This window comes from Lycium barbarum, chromosome 4, assembly GCF_019175385.1.
Source record: "Lycium barbarum isolate Lr01 chromosome 4, ASM1917538v2, whole genome shotgun sequence".
NCBI classification, from domain to species: domain Eukaryota; kingdom Viridiplantae; phylum Streptophyta; class Magnoliopsida; order Solanales; family Solanaceae; genus Lycium; species Lycium barbarum.
The window spans coordinates 136,798,019-136,813,999 of NC_083340.1; the positions used below are offsets into that span (position 1 = coordinate 136,798,019).

The window sequence follows — 15,981 nt, forward strand, 5'->3', positions numbered from 1 at the left end:
CTCATTTGGACATTTGGTAAGGCTGACTAATGAACTTAATACACCAAGGGGTGTAACGTGGTGAAGTTGAGTGGAGCGGAGGAAGTGGGATGTCAGAAACATAGTGGAGCGGCAGTGAGGAGTGGAGAGAGAATCAATGGTGTGGCAGTGGGGGTGGTGTCAGAGAGATGTGGCGGCTAGGTTTTAGGATGAAGGGGAGGAAGGGAACGATGGGGAGATGGTGGTGTGGTGGAGGCGATGATGGAGGGGATGGTGGAGACGGCGATGGGTGGCGGGTGAAGAAGAGGAAAGCGGAGGAAAGGTGGAGGGAGGCGAGAGAGAAAGAGGAAAGGAAGTGAAGAAGGAGGCGGGTGAAAATGTGGGGAAGCCCTAAGGGTTTCCCCCTTTTTGGACGAAAATGGGTCGGACCCAGTCCATAAATGGACTGGGTCAATTTTTTAGACTGGGTATTAAGAGAATAGGCTAATAAATTAAAACACAGATTATTCTAAAAATTGAGATAAGAGATACGGACTAGTCCAAAAAATATTAGGGGTTAATCGGACTTTGGTTTGGGGTCCGATAAGTCAAAATACGGATCGAGTGCAAGAAATAGTTTGTCTTCTAAATTTAAATAGAAGACCTAATTTAATTAATGATATACCGAGGGTGACAAAATATTGCTTAATACCAAAATGTGTGATTATTAGACTCGGGTAATAAAATCATATGGTGTTATAATAGCCGTGTAATAATATATGTTATTTTTCTTTGAAAATCCGCACTAAATAAATACTATTATTTAATTATGCAAAGATAAATGCGTAAGCTGGTAAAATGCCGAAATGATAAGAATTGTGAATTATAATAATATTAATAAATAATAATAACAATAATAATAATAATAATTATTATTATTATTATTATAATAGAATAATAAAATGTCGGTATTGATAAGAGGCTAATAATTATAGCAAACATAATATATATATTTTTATTTTTTTCAAAAAATATTAGAAGCTTAAAAATAGGTATTTTGGCAGAGAGGCGGGTCAAAATTGGGTGTCAACAACTTGTCCCTCTTTGCCCGGTAATGATGAAAAGAGTTGTCGGGCAAAGACGTTGACTCAATAGCCTATTTTGTCCCGGCTAAAGGAAATCTGAGAGGATTATGACCGAACTCCGGTCTCTGAGTTGCCTACATATCTCGGGCTATACGAGAATCAGGTCGAGTGTAGTTCTGGGACAATTACGACATTTGAACCCCAATTGGCGCAAAACTTGCAAAATATTGTCCCAGTGCTGAATTATGATAACACTGGGTATTGTGATAGAAACTTTAGAATTCTGAAAATTGAATTGCTGGAACGCAAGAGAATACTTGCAATTAGAGACGAGTGTTCGAGGTAGATCTTTGACCCGTGTCGGGAAGTTTGATTATCCTTCCCGACAACTTGCCCCAGTTCGCTGCCGAAGAAATAGTTTCACGATTTGATGTGTGATGCCAACTTTGATGTTGTCAAAAGCCACCAGCTAAAAACAATTGTTAGCAATAAAGAAATATATGTAAATAAGACAGGGTTGGAGAAGTTACACTTGCAGCCCCTGTTTCGAAAGTTGAATCCACATTCGGAGGTGGATGCCGGAACTGAAATATAAGATACCCGCATTCGGAGGTGGGTGCCTGAACTTGAAATATAAGATACCCGCATTCGGAGGTGGGTGCCTGAACTTGAAATATAAGATACCCGCATTCGGAGGTGGCGCCTAAACTGAAATATAAGATACCCGCATTCGGAGGTGGGTGCCTGAACTTGAAATATAAGATACCCGCATTCGGAGGTGGGCGCCTGAACTGAAATATAAGATACCCGCATTCGGAGGTGGGTGCCTGAACTTGAAATATAAGATACCCGCATTCGGAGGTGGGTGCCTAAACTGAAATATAAGATACCCGCATTCGGAGGTGGGTGCCTGAACTTGAAATATAAGATACCCGCATTCGGAGGTGGGTGCCTGAACTGAACATTGAAATACCCGCATTCTAAGGTGGGTGCCTAAATTGAAAATTGACATACCCGCATTCTAAGGTGGGTGCCTAATTTGAACATTGAAATACCCGCATTCTAAGGTGGGTGCCTGAATTGAACATTGAAATACCCGCATTCTAAGGTGGGTGCCTGGATTGAAATTGACATACCCGCATTCTAAGGTGGGTGCCTAATTTGAACATTGAAATACCCGCATTCTAAGGTGGGTGCCTGAATTGAACATTGAAATACCCGCATTCTAAGGTGGGTGCCTGGATTGAAATTGACATACCCGCATTCTAAGGTGGGTGCCTAAATTGAACATTGAAATACCCGCATTCTAAGGTGGGTGCCTGAATTGAACATTGAAATACCCGCATTCTAAGGTGGGTGCCTGGATTGAAATTGACATACCCGCATTCTAAGGTGGGTGCCTGGATTGAAATTGACATACCCGCATTCTAAGGTGGGTGCCTAAACTTGAAAATTGACATACCCGCATTCTAAGGTGGGTGCCTAAACTTGAAAATTGACATACCCGCATTCTAAGGTGGGTGCCCAAATTAAATTTTGAAATACCCGCATTCTAAGGTGGGTGCCTAAAATTGAAAATTGACATACCCGCATTCTAAGGTGGGTGCCTAATTTGAATTTGGAAATACCCGCATTTTAAGGTGGGTGCCTAGATTGAAATTGACATACCCGCATTCTAAGGTGGGTGCCTAAATTGAAAATTGACATACCCGCATTCTAAGGTGGGTGCCCAAATTAAATTTTGAAATACCCGCATTCTAAGGTGGGTGCCTATATCATGTCCACTTCCCATGGTGCAAAAATGTAAATCCACATCCACTTTCAGGGTGCAGAAAAATAAATCCAAGTCCACTTTCACAGTTCAAAATATAAATCTACGTCCGCATTTCACGGTACAAAATATAAATCCACGTCGACTTTGACGTCCGTATTATACGGTACAACAGTAAATTTACATCTACTTTCACGTCTGCATTATACGGCGCAAAAATAAATTCACTTTTACTTTCGAAACATAAATCTGTATCCACTTTCTACAATTATATGTATATTTTTGTAATATAATTCTACTCCCACTCCCATACTCGTATCCACAATATAAATGTAAATCCACGTCCACTTTAGAGATAATATTGTAAAAAGATATCCACATCTTACTCGATGTCCCATTGTGACGGGGGTTAAATCTATAATTAACCCCACAATTTGATATACGATGCAATATTTCGATCTTGTTATCTTATTAACATACTTCATTCTAAAAGAATTTGATAATGATTTGAACATGTATGAAGTGATGACGAAATTGAGGAATTCTAACCAATAACAGGTGATCAAGGTCAGTGTCCATGATTATATGTATTCGATCCATCGATGAATGTCACGAGCTAAAACAATTGTTAGTGATAAGAATAAATAGTTGGGTCTGAAAGAATTATACTTACAGCCCTTGGTTGAGAAGATGAACTTGTGTCCACTGTTGCAATTGAAATTTCGTGATGAGGGGAACAACGCCCACCGTTCGGCATAAGCTACCTTTGCATCCACGCTGAAGAGTATTTGCATTTTGAAGAAAGTTAACTTTTTGATCACGCCCATAATTTAATACATGCACCGTGTTCATGTTAATTGGACCTGTCTCAACAAAGAAAAATTGTGAGTTTAAAAGAAAATTGGTTGACTTGTGCATGTCGGGGAACTTGGCCCTTGAATTGACTTTTGTCTCGGTCGCGTCCACGTTCTTCGATGTCTCACCATATATCTTGCTTTGCCGGGGAGTTTCAGTTATAAAAAAAATGTATTTTGAAAATAAAAGTAATGAGATTTAGATGACTTTGAAAGGAAATACTTAGTGGCTCTGATATGTAACATGATTAAGAAGACTCGATTTTTGAATTTACTCACATTTTAGAAATATGGATGGACTTTTGTTTAAAACCACTTTTATGCTACCTCTAAAAATTTATCACAGTTTCAGTCTTAGAGATGCTTGATTCTGGACAATTGAAAAATAAGAACTTATAATGAAAGTTTTCGAAAGTGATTTGACCGACTTCGAAATTTGTCCCAGTTTCAAGTCCTGGAAACGCTTGGTTCTAAACGATCGAAAAGTGAGAAAATTGTAATGAAAATTTTGAAAGTGATTTGACCGATTTCAAAAATTTGTCTCAGTTTCAAGATACTAAGACACATGAATTTAAGCGGTGGGGAAGACCAAGTTTTGTATAAAAATCCTTATATATTTTATAGGAACCAAAATGTTTGAACAAACTGAAGATAAAAATTTTAAGATAGAAGGGCCGAACCCGCCTCGGGTTGCCTACGTATCCCAAAGGAATCAGTCCAGACGTAGTTCGTGATGAACATAAAGATTTTTGAGTTTGTTTTGTTTTTTACTAAAGGGGGGGCCGAACCCGATATGGGTTGCCTACGTATCCAAAAGGAAATCAGGCCACACGTAGTTCCACCCATACAACAAAACACTGAAATATTTTGAAAAAGTGGCCGAACCCGATGTGGGCTGCCTACGTATCCAACAGGAAGTCAGGCCAAACGTAGTTCGTTCATACAACAAAACACTGAAATATTTTGAAAAAGTGGCCGAACCCGATGTGGGCTGCCTACGTATCCAACAGGAAGTCAGGCCAAACGTAGTTCCAACCACAAACAAAGATACTGGAATGATTTGAAAAGAGTGGCCGAACCCGATATGGGCTGCCTACGTATCCAACAGGAAGTCAGGCCAAACGTAGTTCGTTACAAACAAAATGACAGAATCTTAATTTAAAAAAGGCCGTAACAAAACATAGAGGCAACATGACAAAAGGAACTAAATGTTCTAGTTGATGCCTCCGGCCTACTACAAAAGGAAATTTAAACTTAAAATACTGAAGCTCCCGGCGAACCGGGGCTAAGATAGAAGTCCAATTTTGCAACTCAGGTCCTGGCTCACCAGCCTATAAAGTCAATATTTCAGCAAAGTCTTTGATTATCATAGCATGATCATCTTCATCTTCCACGAACAGGTTTTTGACTCCTTCCACGATATCATCATAGGCAACTTCAACAATCAGATCTGAAGGTTTTGAGAAAGTTTGATCAATGGTAGGAATAGGTTTTGGCAATGCAATCTCCTTCATTTTATTTTTTCGTGCTTTCTTCACTTCTTCCTCAGTTGGCTCATATCCCAAACCGAATGTAAACTGTTGCGTAGGGAGAACGACTGGCTCAACCCGCCCATTTAGTGTTTTCCCTAGCCCAAATCCAGGTTGGTACCCATTTCTCACCATTTCTTTTGCAACCATAATTGCGGCACATGATCTTTTGAACTCTTGAGTTTGACATACTTCACTCTCCTTAGTGACATTCACAACCTCCCAAGCGTGGTAAGCTGCTCCGTCGAACCCTCCTTCTGCCTCGATGAATGGGGTGGATTGCTCTAGATAGAAAGACGTGTCCCCTTCTCCGTGTATACATATTTGTTGCTGATCCCACTCGAATTTGACAGTTTGGTGCAAAGTAGATGGTACGGCCCCAGCCAAATGGATCCACGGTCTACCTAACAGCATGTTGTATGTCGTGGAAATATCAAGTACTTGAAAATCCATAATGAATTCAACAGGGCCAATCAACACTTTCAACTCTATTTCTCCAATAGGGCGCCTTTGAGCCCCATCAAATGCTCGAATATTCATATCACTGGTCTTGAGCTCACTAACATTATATCCGATCTTCTTCAGACTTGCTAATGGACAGATGTTGAGTCCAGAACCCCCATCAATCAATACTTTAGCCACAAACATGTTACGACACTTGACAGTTATATAGAGTGCTTTGTTATGCATACATCCTTCTGGCGGCAGTTCTTCATTATCGAAGCTGATTCGATGGCTGTCAAGTACGCGCTCAATCATCCCAGCTAACGCCTCACTAGTTGTTTCGCTTGGAACATACGCTTCATTCAAGATCTTCAACAATGCATTCCTGTGCATATCTGAACTCAAAAGCAAAGAGAGAATAGGAATTTGAGCATTGGTCTTTTTCAACTGATCCACAACTGAGTACTCACTAGCCTTGATCTTCCTCAAAAATTCTTCTGCTTCGGTTTCAGTCACGACCCTTTTGGGAGGTACATTGGCTTCCTTAACTTGCCCCAATCTAACTAGCTCTTCTGGAGAATAGCATCTTCCAGACCTTGTCATTCCTGATGTCTTAACCTTGTCAGTGATCGTGTCCTTTCCTCGACATTCCATCACAGTTTGTTGATAATTCCATGGTACGGCTTTTGTATCGAGCACTGGTAACTGATTTGGTGCTTGAACTACTTCCACAGGCGTTGATGAAGCTCCTAATATCTCGACAGGCACACAACCCCTTATCACTACAGCCGGAGAAGCAACGGCTACAAAATCATGATCCTCCACACGATCCACAGGCACTATAAATTCGGCTGGGTCGTCAACATTTTCATCTATTCCAATCATATTTATCGTGGCCCCATCATGGGTCGGGAGTGGATTGTTAACCACATTTGGTGTTGGTGGTTTGACCGTGATCTGTTTTGCTTCAATAAGATCCTCAACTTTATGCTTCAATGCGTAACAACGATTAGTGGAATGGCCTTTTACCCCCGAATGATATGCACATGTTTTAGTGGGATCAAAGCTTCTGGGTAATGGATCTGGAATTCTACCTTCCACGGGATATACTAAGCCTGAAGCTTGCAGTCTTTCGAAAACAACGCTCAGTGGTTCTCCCAATGGTGTGAAATTGCGGAACGGTTTATTTGGGCGAGGTGCGGATGCATTGTTTGGATGATGAGTTTGTGATGATGGAGCTGGATATGTTGGTGGTCGCGGAGCTCGATATGCTGGTTGTGTGTTGTAAACAGGGTAGGATATTTGTGGTGATTGAGGTTGGTAAGATGACAAAGCTTGGTCGTAGGGATGTGGAGAATATTGGAAATATTGTGAGTGGTGAGCGTTAGGCTGGTATCGCGGTGGTCGTTGATGGCGGTATGATGTGTTTCCCAAGGCCATCACCGATGCTGCTTCTTTCTCTTTTTTCTTTCCATTTCCGAGAGTACCAGTTTGTATAGCCCTACTGGTAGACTGCAAAGCTGCTAGACTTGTTATTCTCCCTGTCTTAATGCCATCTTCGATCATGTCCCCAGCTTTGATCACTTCTGCAAAAGTTTTTCCACTCATTGTCACCAAACGTTCATAGTATTCCGGTTCTAGTGCTTGAATGAAGAAAGTAACCATTTCTGTCTCCTCCATGGGTGGGTGTACCCTAGATGCTTCTTCCCTCCACCGTATAGCATATTCTCGAAATGATTCGGTGAACTTCTTCTTCAACTTTGTAATTGAGATTCTGTCAGGAGCGATCTCAACATGAAACTTGTAGTGATCCACAAAAGCATTTGCCAAATCATCCCAAGTACGCCATTTGGTGGTATCTTTCTTAGAATACCACTCCAAGGCTTTTCCACTCAAACTCTGATTGAATAGTTTGACTCTTATCCCTTCATTCTTCCCCACACCAATCAACTTTTCACAATAGACTTTCAAATGAAAGAAAGGATTTCCTGACCCATCAAACTTCTCAAATTTTGGAATCTTGTAACCTGGTGGCAATTCTACCTCGGGGAATGCACATAATTCTTCATATCTCACGCTTTGATTACTACCCAGTCCACGCAAACTTCTCATGGCATCCTCCAAACTTTTGAGCTTTCTATTTATCATTTCATCATTAACTGACCGTGCTTCATTTTCAACTTCGACATAATGATCAACATCTGTGCGACATTGTCCCTGGATTTGTGTCATGGGTGGAGCTGTGGTATAAGTATACACTGGCGGACCTTGATGTGTATCATGTGCCGGCGGTATGAATTGAGCTTTTGAAGAGGTGGTTGTAAATAAAAAGGGAGCATTTTGAGTGAGGTGTTCGGAACGAACTGGCTGAGAAGTGGTGAAATAATTTGCTTGGTTAAATTCGTCCAAATTTGGGAATGGATGTGGCACAGGCAAAGTTTGACGAACTCCCTGGGACGGAGTCATATGTGGCGGTGTTTGAGAAAATGACCGGTTATGAAGTACCATATGACTTAGTTCGGCAACTCGTCGCTCCAGACGAGCAATGGTCTCCAAATGTGTTTCTGGTTCATTAGAGGATGTGGGATCACTCGTGATTGGTAAACTAAGAGATGGCTCAGATGAAGTGGTTGCATTGATCAAACTTTGCTCCATTTTAGAACGAGTCCTTTTAGTTAACCAGGTGATTAGTGATGAGTCAGAATCTGATTTCTTGGCTTTAGACCGTGTGAAATATGGATGCTCCGCCAGTTCCCTTTTAGCACAAGTCAACCTTTTATTTTGAAAATAAATTTTAAAAAGAAAAAAGATAAAACAAGAAAAAGAAAAAAAGAAAATGAGTCAGTATACGGTAAGGACATATTATTGCATATAAACACATTATTGCGCATAATACATCGCGTTTTATAATGCAAGGGACCTCTTTATGCCAGAGGTAGGCCTAACGAATATTTGAAGGACAAACATGTCTTTTATGTATCATTCCACAACTCCTCCTAAAAGTAATTTGCAAGAATAAAAATTATTACATGCCAATAATACATCTCAAAATCAACCTAAGATATCTAATACTTCAACTTCACTAATTTCCTTTGATTGTCTTCAACCTCCGGCATTAATTAATGCTCCACGGCAACCTGCAACAAAATGTCAGTTTCCTTGAAATATTTATCTATAGAGTATTAGGTCCACATATTCCACATATTTGTCCTTCAAATAATGCACATAGATAGTGAGTAGTGTCACTTAGAGTCATAGACTCATTTGGACATTTGGTAAGGCTGACTAATGAACTTAATACACCAAGGGTATTAAGCTTCCTAGGTTTAAAATGATGCATGTCCTTACAAGGTTTTGGTTTCGCTCTACCCTAGGTAGACTAAGAGTGGTTTTTCTATGACACAAGGCTCTCCCAAACGGACAACTTGGGAGTGGAAAGTCCGTGGCCGTCGACTGCACCGCCGATCGACTAAATCCACAAGACTAATCCAACTAAAGGGAAATTTAGTAGTGCACGGGCGCAAACTGCGAAGCCGTTTTAAGTGTGTGGATATGTGTGAGTTTTCCAGGAGTGGAAGAAATATGAGCGGAATGCCAATTTAAGGAAAGCAGTAATATACATATTACATAGAAAATGCACATAAGGAATGGAACAATAAAAAAAACTTAAAAGCATAGAAAGCAACAATATAGGCAAGATAAAGCAGAACAAACAAAGCATCCAACAAATCATTTAATAACCTAAGTTGTTATGGTTAAAAGCCTAAAGTCCCCAGCGGAGTCGCCAAGCTGTCACACCCCATTTTAACCGGGTTGATTTAAGGAGTATGACGTATTGGTGATTCCCGTTTATTTTGTTTTAAGGAGTCGCCACCTAATTAATTTAACGGTGAATTAGGACACCTAGAGGTTAACTAAGGCAAAGTTAAAACTAAACCTCAGTTAATAGTCTGCTTAACCAGTGTAATTCTAGGTAAGGGCTCTATATTATCCTAAAGGGAAGGGGTTAGGCATCCTTTAGAATCCGTTAACTTACGGTTATCCGACCAACTTAGGTTAATTAATTAAAATTAAATATAAAATTTAGAAAATGACTTTAAAATATTGCTGAAGTTTTTAAAAGAAAATAATGTTAGTTGGAATAAGATTTACACAAAAGAGGACTTTAAATGTTATTTTAAATAAACTCATAAATATTACTACGGCTTTAAATGAAATGCTAATTTTGGAAATGAAAACTTATGAAAAGATAGTTTGCATAAAAGAGAATTTTAGATGTTGTTTAGATAAAGCTTAAAATGTTGCTAAGATTTCATATGAAGTATAGTAACTATTATTTAAAATAAGACTTGTAGAAAATATAACGTGAATGTAGCAAAGTAAAAAAAAAAAAAAAAAAATCTGAACTTATAATAGGATTCAAAAGGAAGTGAATTTTCTTACTAATTATGCCCAGTTAAAAGTATGCATGATTGACTCCAAATTTGAAGAGTTGTTTATAAATATACTTGAATTTATATTTGCATATTGACGACGTTTTGAAATGTTTAGGTAATAAGAATAAAATGATTCTCTTTACTTGATATACATACATACATACATACATACATATATATATACATACATACATACATACATACATATATATATATATATATATATATATATATATATATATATATATATATATATATATATGTATATAACCATCCTATTTTGTAAATTGATTTTTTAAAACATAATAAATATTAGACATTGTAAGGGATTTTAACATGAAAAGGAAGGAGTGGTACTTATGAAACTAATGTTAATACCTCACTTAAATTAACTACCCGCGACTAAAACTAAACCTACTAATTAATCACGATTTATCCAAACTAATAAAAAAAGAGTTAGTTACATGATATAAATTAAGTGCACAAGAAAAATAGAAGAAGAGATAATTTAAATGGGGCTCAGCCCATTTTAAGACAGGCTGTTGTGATCCGTTCACGCTATTGGGCTTTGGCCCAAAATTCATTTATTTCTTTTGAATATATGCTGCTGTTGTGATCCGTTCACGCTATTGGGCTTTGGCCCAAAATTCATTTATTTCTTTTGAATATATGCTGCTATATATTCTGTCGTTTGGGCCTCGGCCCAATGCATTTTTATTCCTGCAGGCTGCAGATTTGGGCTGACGCGGAAGGAGAGTTTGTTGGGCCTTGGCCCGACGCTGAATGCGGGAGATGACGAGTCGCTTGGACTCATACGCGATAGTCATGCAAAAATAAAAGGAAAAGGATTAGGATATAATCGAATAAACGAGGTCAAACACATTAGATATACCCAAACAAGTTAGCCATGCAGGTAGATTGTACGTATATTTGGAATATACTTCACATAAACATGGATATACCACCTCGCTGCCTTAACAAAATGAACATATATAAAAAAAGGCACTTATAGGTATATTGGGAATATTCCAATCAATCATACAACAGCCAATGACCACTGCAAAACTAACTACAAATGCGCGAAGACGAAGAATCTGCATCGCGGTAGCAGTAACGGAGGATTTTCAAATTATGAATGATTTACGAATCATCTAATATCACATATGAACATATCACCACAATGAGCAGGGCAGGATTCTGAATCCCTCTGCCAGATAATGACCCAAAACAAAGGTGAAATAAAAGGTATTCACAAATGGTAGAACCAACAGGTTGTACGTATATCTCGTAGTTTTCGATTAGGACCGACAAACATATCCTTTCGTCTTTCTCAATAAAGAGGACTAAACATTTAGACAGCCTAAGCAAATCAATATCCTAAGAGAACAGATCAGTCGATTCTGGGTATTTTGAGATGAGGGGAGCATATGAGTAATGAACACCCGAAAATATTCATCTTGTAATGTTGCATATTCAGATAGACAAACCCATTTACTCTTTACTCTCATTCATACCAACTGATGACTACCAGAGAAACAAATGATCAGCTTCAACATTCAGCAAACACAATATGATGACCAATTAATTACACAACCAGTCGATATATTAAAGTTTAAAACAGACACTGTCCTAAGCAGTGAAGCAGAGATCAATTATAATCTTATTTGACAAATCTGGGCAAAGTGTATGTGTATCAAGATTACCATTCATACCACAGGATTATCTTAAGTAATAGAGACAAACATGTCGATGTCCAATATCACTTGTCTATATTAGATAAGAATGACACCTATAATTATCAACCAAATAGTGTTTCAACATGGGCTAAAGCCAAATAACACCATATGCAAAATATTAGCACATGAACCATAATGAATATTCAGCCATATTCAAACAAGCTAAATACAAACTTATAAACAAGCAACACAGGCAGTCATGGACAAGTTTTAAATTGAACCAAGCCATGCCAAAAATGGGAAATTATATAGACACAAAACAAACAAGTTTGTAGAGCAAGGCTGAAGTGAAATTGGAAAGTAACGCAATACTAATCTGATGATGGAGTCAAACAATGAGCTAAACATGTTGGAAGGCCAAGTAGGAATTTTGATTCAAACTCCTATATGCATATCTAAACCCCAATTCGACTTCGTACATACAACCTCATTATACTACTGACACATGATAAGGACCAATATTTGCCACAGGAATGAATTAACAACATACCCAGATCTTGTAGAATATACTTCAGATAATCAAGACACGAAATTTAGTTAAATATATGCTAGCAATAGGGTCTGGAAATTGATGATTCTCAAGTCACATCATCTCGACTGTGTAAAATAAACTAAACCAACATGAACATGTTGGCTGGAACATAATTAATCCCAGCTATCAGATAATCATACTAAGCAAACCCACACCTAAGCATTCCAAACAAAGAAGACTATGATAACTAATGCATAATCATGCTTAGCGGAGTGGAATGATCATATAGGACCTACTGATCTTAAGCTAATCCAGGAATACCGTACAGGTCTAACTACTAGATAAGGTAGAGAGCATTATTTATCTGATTATGCTCAACAATCAAATAAGCTAACACATATAACTTTATTAAGGCAAATTAAACTACACATGATATGATTCTTATATCTAGGGCAAACTGAATCAGTAAACATACTTAGCAAAATAACTAATCCTCATGCTAAATCGGAAATCAATACGAAACTAAACTAATCAGACTACACAAGTTTACATAGAACAGAACCGAAGCAAAGGGAGAATGAGGATCACTGACCTTTTGGGGGTGCAGCGAAATGAGGCGAAGGTCTCAATATCTACTCGAAACACTTTGAAATTCGAACTCGTGGGTGCTCGAATTCGAACGAACACTCGAAGAAAAACAGAATGGGATCTAATATTTTTTGTGACAATATATAGCAAAATTAAAAGCGGATGTTTTTTAAAAGAGGAACTGGAACAAATACAGACCTATATTTTAGAGGAAATTTGGCGATTCAAGAACTTTCTTGGGGTTTCGTTGCCCTCCTCCTCCCGATTCCACTCCACCACTATTTATAGGATTTTTTAGGTTTTGTGTTGAAGAAAGAGAGAGAGAGGGGGGCGGGGACGAGCGAAGATGGAGGGAATAGAAGCGTGGTGGATGGCAGTGGTCAACGTGGGGGACAAAGTGAGTGGAAATGGCAGCGGTATGGGAGAGGCGCGGGAGGTGTCAGAGGAACAAGGATGAGTGGGTGTAACGTGGTGAAGTTGAGTGGAGCGGAGGAAGTGGGATGTCAGAAACATAGTGGAGCGGCAGTGAGGAGTGGAGAGAGAATCAATGGTGTGGCAGTGGGGGTGGTGTCAGAGAGATGTGGCGGCTAGGTTTTAGGATGAAGGGGAGGAAGGGAACGATGGGGAGATGGTGGTGTGGTGGAGGCGATGATGGAGGGGATGGTGGAGACGGCGATGGGTGGCGGGTGAAGAAGAGGAAAGCGGAGGAAAGGTGGAGGGAGGCGAGAGAGAAAGAGGAAAGGAAGTGAAGAAGGAGGCGGGTGAAAATGTGGGGAAGCCCTAAGGGTTTCCCCCTTTTTGGACGAAAATGGGTCGGACCCAGTCCATAAATGGACTGGGTCAATTTTTTAGACTGGGTATTAAGAGAATAGGCTAATAAATTAAAACACAGATTATTCTAAAAATTGAGATAAGAGATACGGACTAGTCCAAAAAATATTAGGGGTTAATCGGACTTTGGTTTGGGGTCCGATAAGTCAAAATACGGATCGAGTGCAAGAAATAGTTTGTCTTCTAAATTTAAATAGAAGACCTAATTTAATTAATGATATACCGAGGGTGACAAAATATTGCTTAATACCAAAATGTGTGATTATTAGACTCGGGTAATAAAATCATATGGTGTTATAATAGCCGTGTAATAATATATGTTATTTTTCTTTGAAAATCCGCACTAAATAAATACTATTATTTAATTATGCAAAGATAAATGCGTAAGCTGGTAAAATGCCGAAATGATAAGAATTGTGAATTATAATAATATTAATAAATAATAATAACAATAATAATAATAATAATTATTATTATTATTATTATAATAGAATAATAAAATGTCGGTATTGATAAGAGGCTAATAATTATAGCAAACATAATATATATATTTTTATTTTTTTCAAAAAATATTAGAAGCTTAAAAATAGGTATTTTGGCAGAGAGGCGGGACAAAATTGGGTGTCAACAGTGAATATATACTGATAAACATCATGTAAACAGTGCGTGTCTTATTAGCCTTTATTCAGTTTTTGAAAAGAAATTCGAGTGTCTCAAATTTTTGCTTAGGCATGTCCACAAGTTCCTGCTGCGTGTTTTGGTTTTTTTACTTATTGAAGGTCTGTTTGGCCTAATATCTTGTCCGGCGCTAAGTCGTTATCTTGTTTTGATCTTTTGGACAAATTTCTTGGTTTCCATGTTTTGTTTGTATTTCCAGCTTTGAAACTCAATGGATGATGGATCCGCCTTTTTGCCCTTCTCCACTTACAAGCCTGACTGGTTTCTTTAATATCTTGTCGTGAGCTAAATGGGACCCAGTTTCCATCTTTTGGATAAATTACTTGGTTTGCATGACCTGTTGCTTTAATATCTTGTTACGAGCTAAATTTTACCTTTTTCGACATTTTTACACAAATATTTCTTGGTTTACATGTTTGTTTTGTTATGCTATACTTTTATAAGAATATTGAGTTATTTCTTACAAAATTCATCACATGTCCCTTCTAAATAAATTTTTCATAATTAGCCTTAAATGTAAGGAAGAGAAGACATTGAATTTACTTCAATATGAACTTGGTGATAATTATATCGGATTGTCTGGTGTTTGCTCTTTGATGCATTTACATCTTTTGTGGTTTTGAGGGAAAATGTTGTATTATCACATATGACTTTACATGCATAGAGTCTACTCTTTTTTGTTTGTCAATTGAAATATCTAAGTTTTTATATTCCGAGAAGTAGTCCCTTCATCTTTCCCTAATTTAACATCAATTGCTCTTCCCTCATTCATGCAATTGTTTGATAGGATTATGTGCCCACTGTGTTCGACAATTTCAGTGCAACTGTAGTTGTCAATGGAGCCACTGTCAATCTAGGGTTGTGGGATACTGCTGGTAATTATTTATTTGCGTGACATTTATTGCTTGAAGCTTCTGATAACTGTAACATGGTAATGTGTTCAATGCATATACCTATAGTGCAAACCTGTGAGCTGTCCAAATTGTTATGACCCTGACATCATTAAATCTTTAACAGGACATGAGGATTACAATAGATTAAGACCTCTGAGTTATCGTGGGGCCGATGTTTTCATTTTGGCATTCTCTCTCATAAGTAAAGCCAACTATGAAAATGTCTCCAAGAAGGTTAGTGTTTCATTATGTATTTCTCCTCGTTTAGTGTTCTTTCTAATTTATTGTTCTGTACATGAAAATTTTACTATTTTTATTGGTTGTTTTCAGTGGATTCCTGAGTTGAAGCACTATGCTCCTGGTGTCCCAATAGTTCTTGTTGGAACAAAACTTGGTGAGGCTTTTCTTCAAACTCGATCTAGTCTGCAGTTTGTTTCATAGATCTGTGGTATCAATTGTGTCTGCAATCTTCTTATTTATTTACTACCTCCAGTCCAAAATAATTGATGTTTTAGCCTCTAAAAGTTGGTCCAATATATATGATGTCTCTCAAAACCAAGAAGGGATTTAATTACAAGAACAACAACATACCCAGTGTAATCCCGCAAGTGGGGTCTGGGGAGAGTAATATGTACGTGGACCTTACCTCTACCTTGGCCAGGTAGAGAGGCTGTTTCCGGGAGACCCTCGGCTCATAGAAAGACAA

General features: G+C 38.3%; 1 protein-coding gene across 1 annotated transcript in view; it reads left to right on the forward strand.

Annotated features, from left to right (window-relative positions):
* The first annotated feature begins 13,493 nt into the window (after positions 1–13,493).
* LOC132637870 (rac-like GTP-binding protein RHO1) overlaps positions 13,494–15,981 on the forward strand; it is a 5,520-nt gene continuing 3,032 nt past the window's right edge. Inside the window, exons 1-5 of the mRNA XM_060354894.1 lie at positions 13,494–13,585; positions 14,484–14,571; positions 15,170–15,257; positions 15,400–15,509; positions 15,606–15,669. Coding sequence (XP_060210877.1) covers positions 13,494–13,585; positions 14,484–14,571; positions 15,170–15,257; positions 15,400–15,509; positions 15,606–15,669 — 442 coding nt within the window. The remainder of the gene's footprint in view (positions 13,586–14,483; positions 14,572–15,169; positions 15,258–15,399; positions 15,510–15,605; positions 15,670–15,981) is intronic.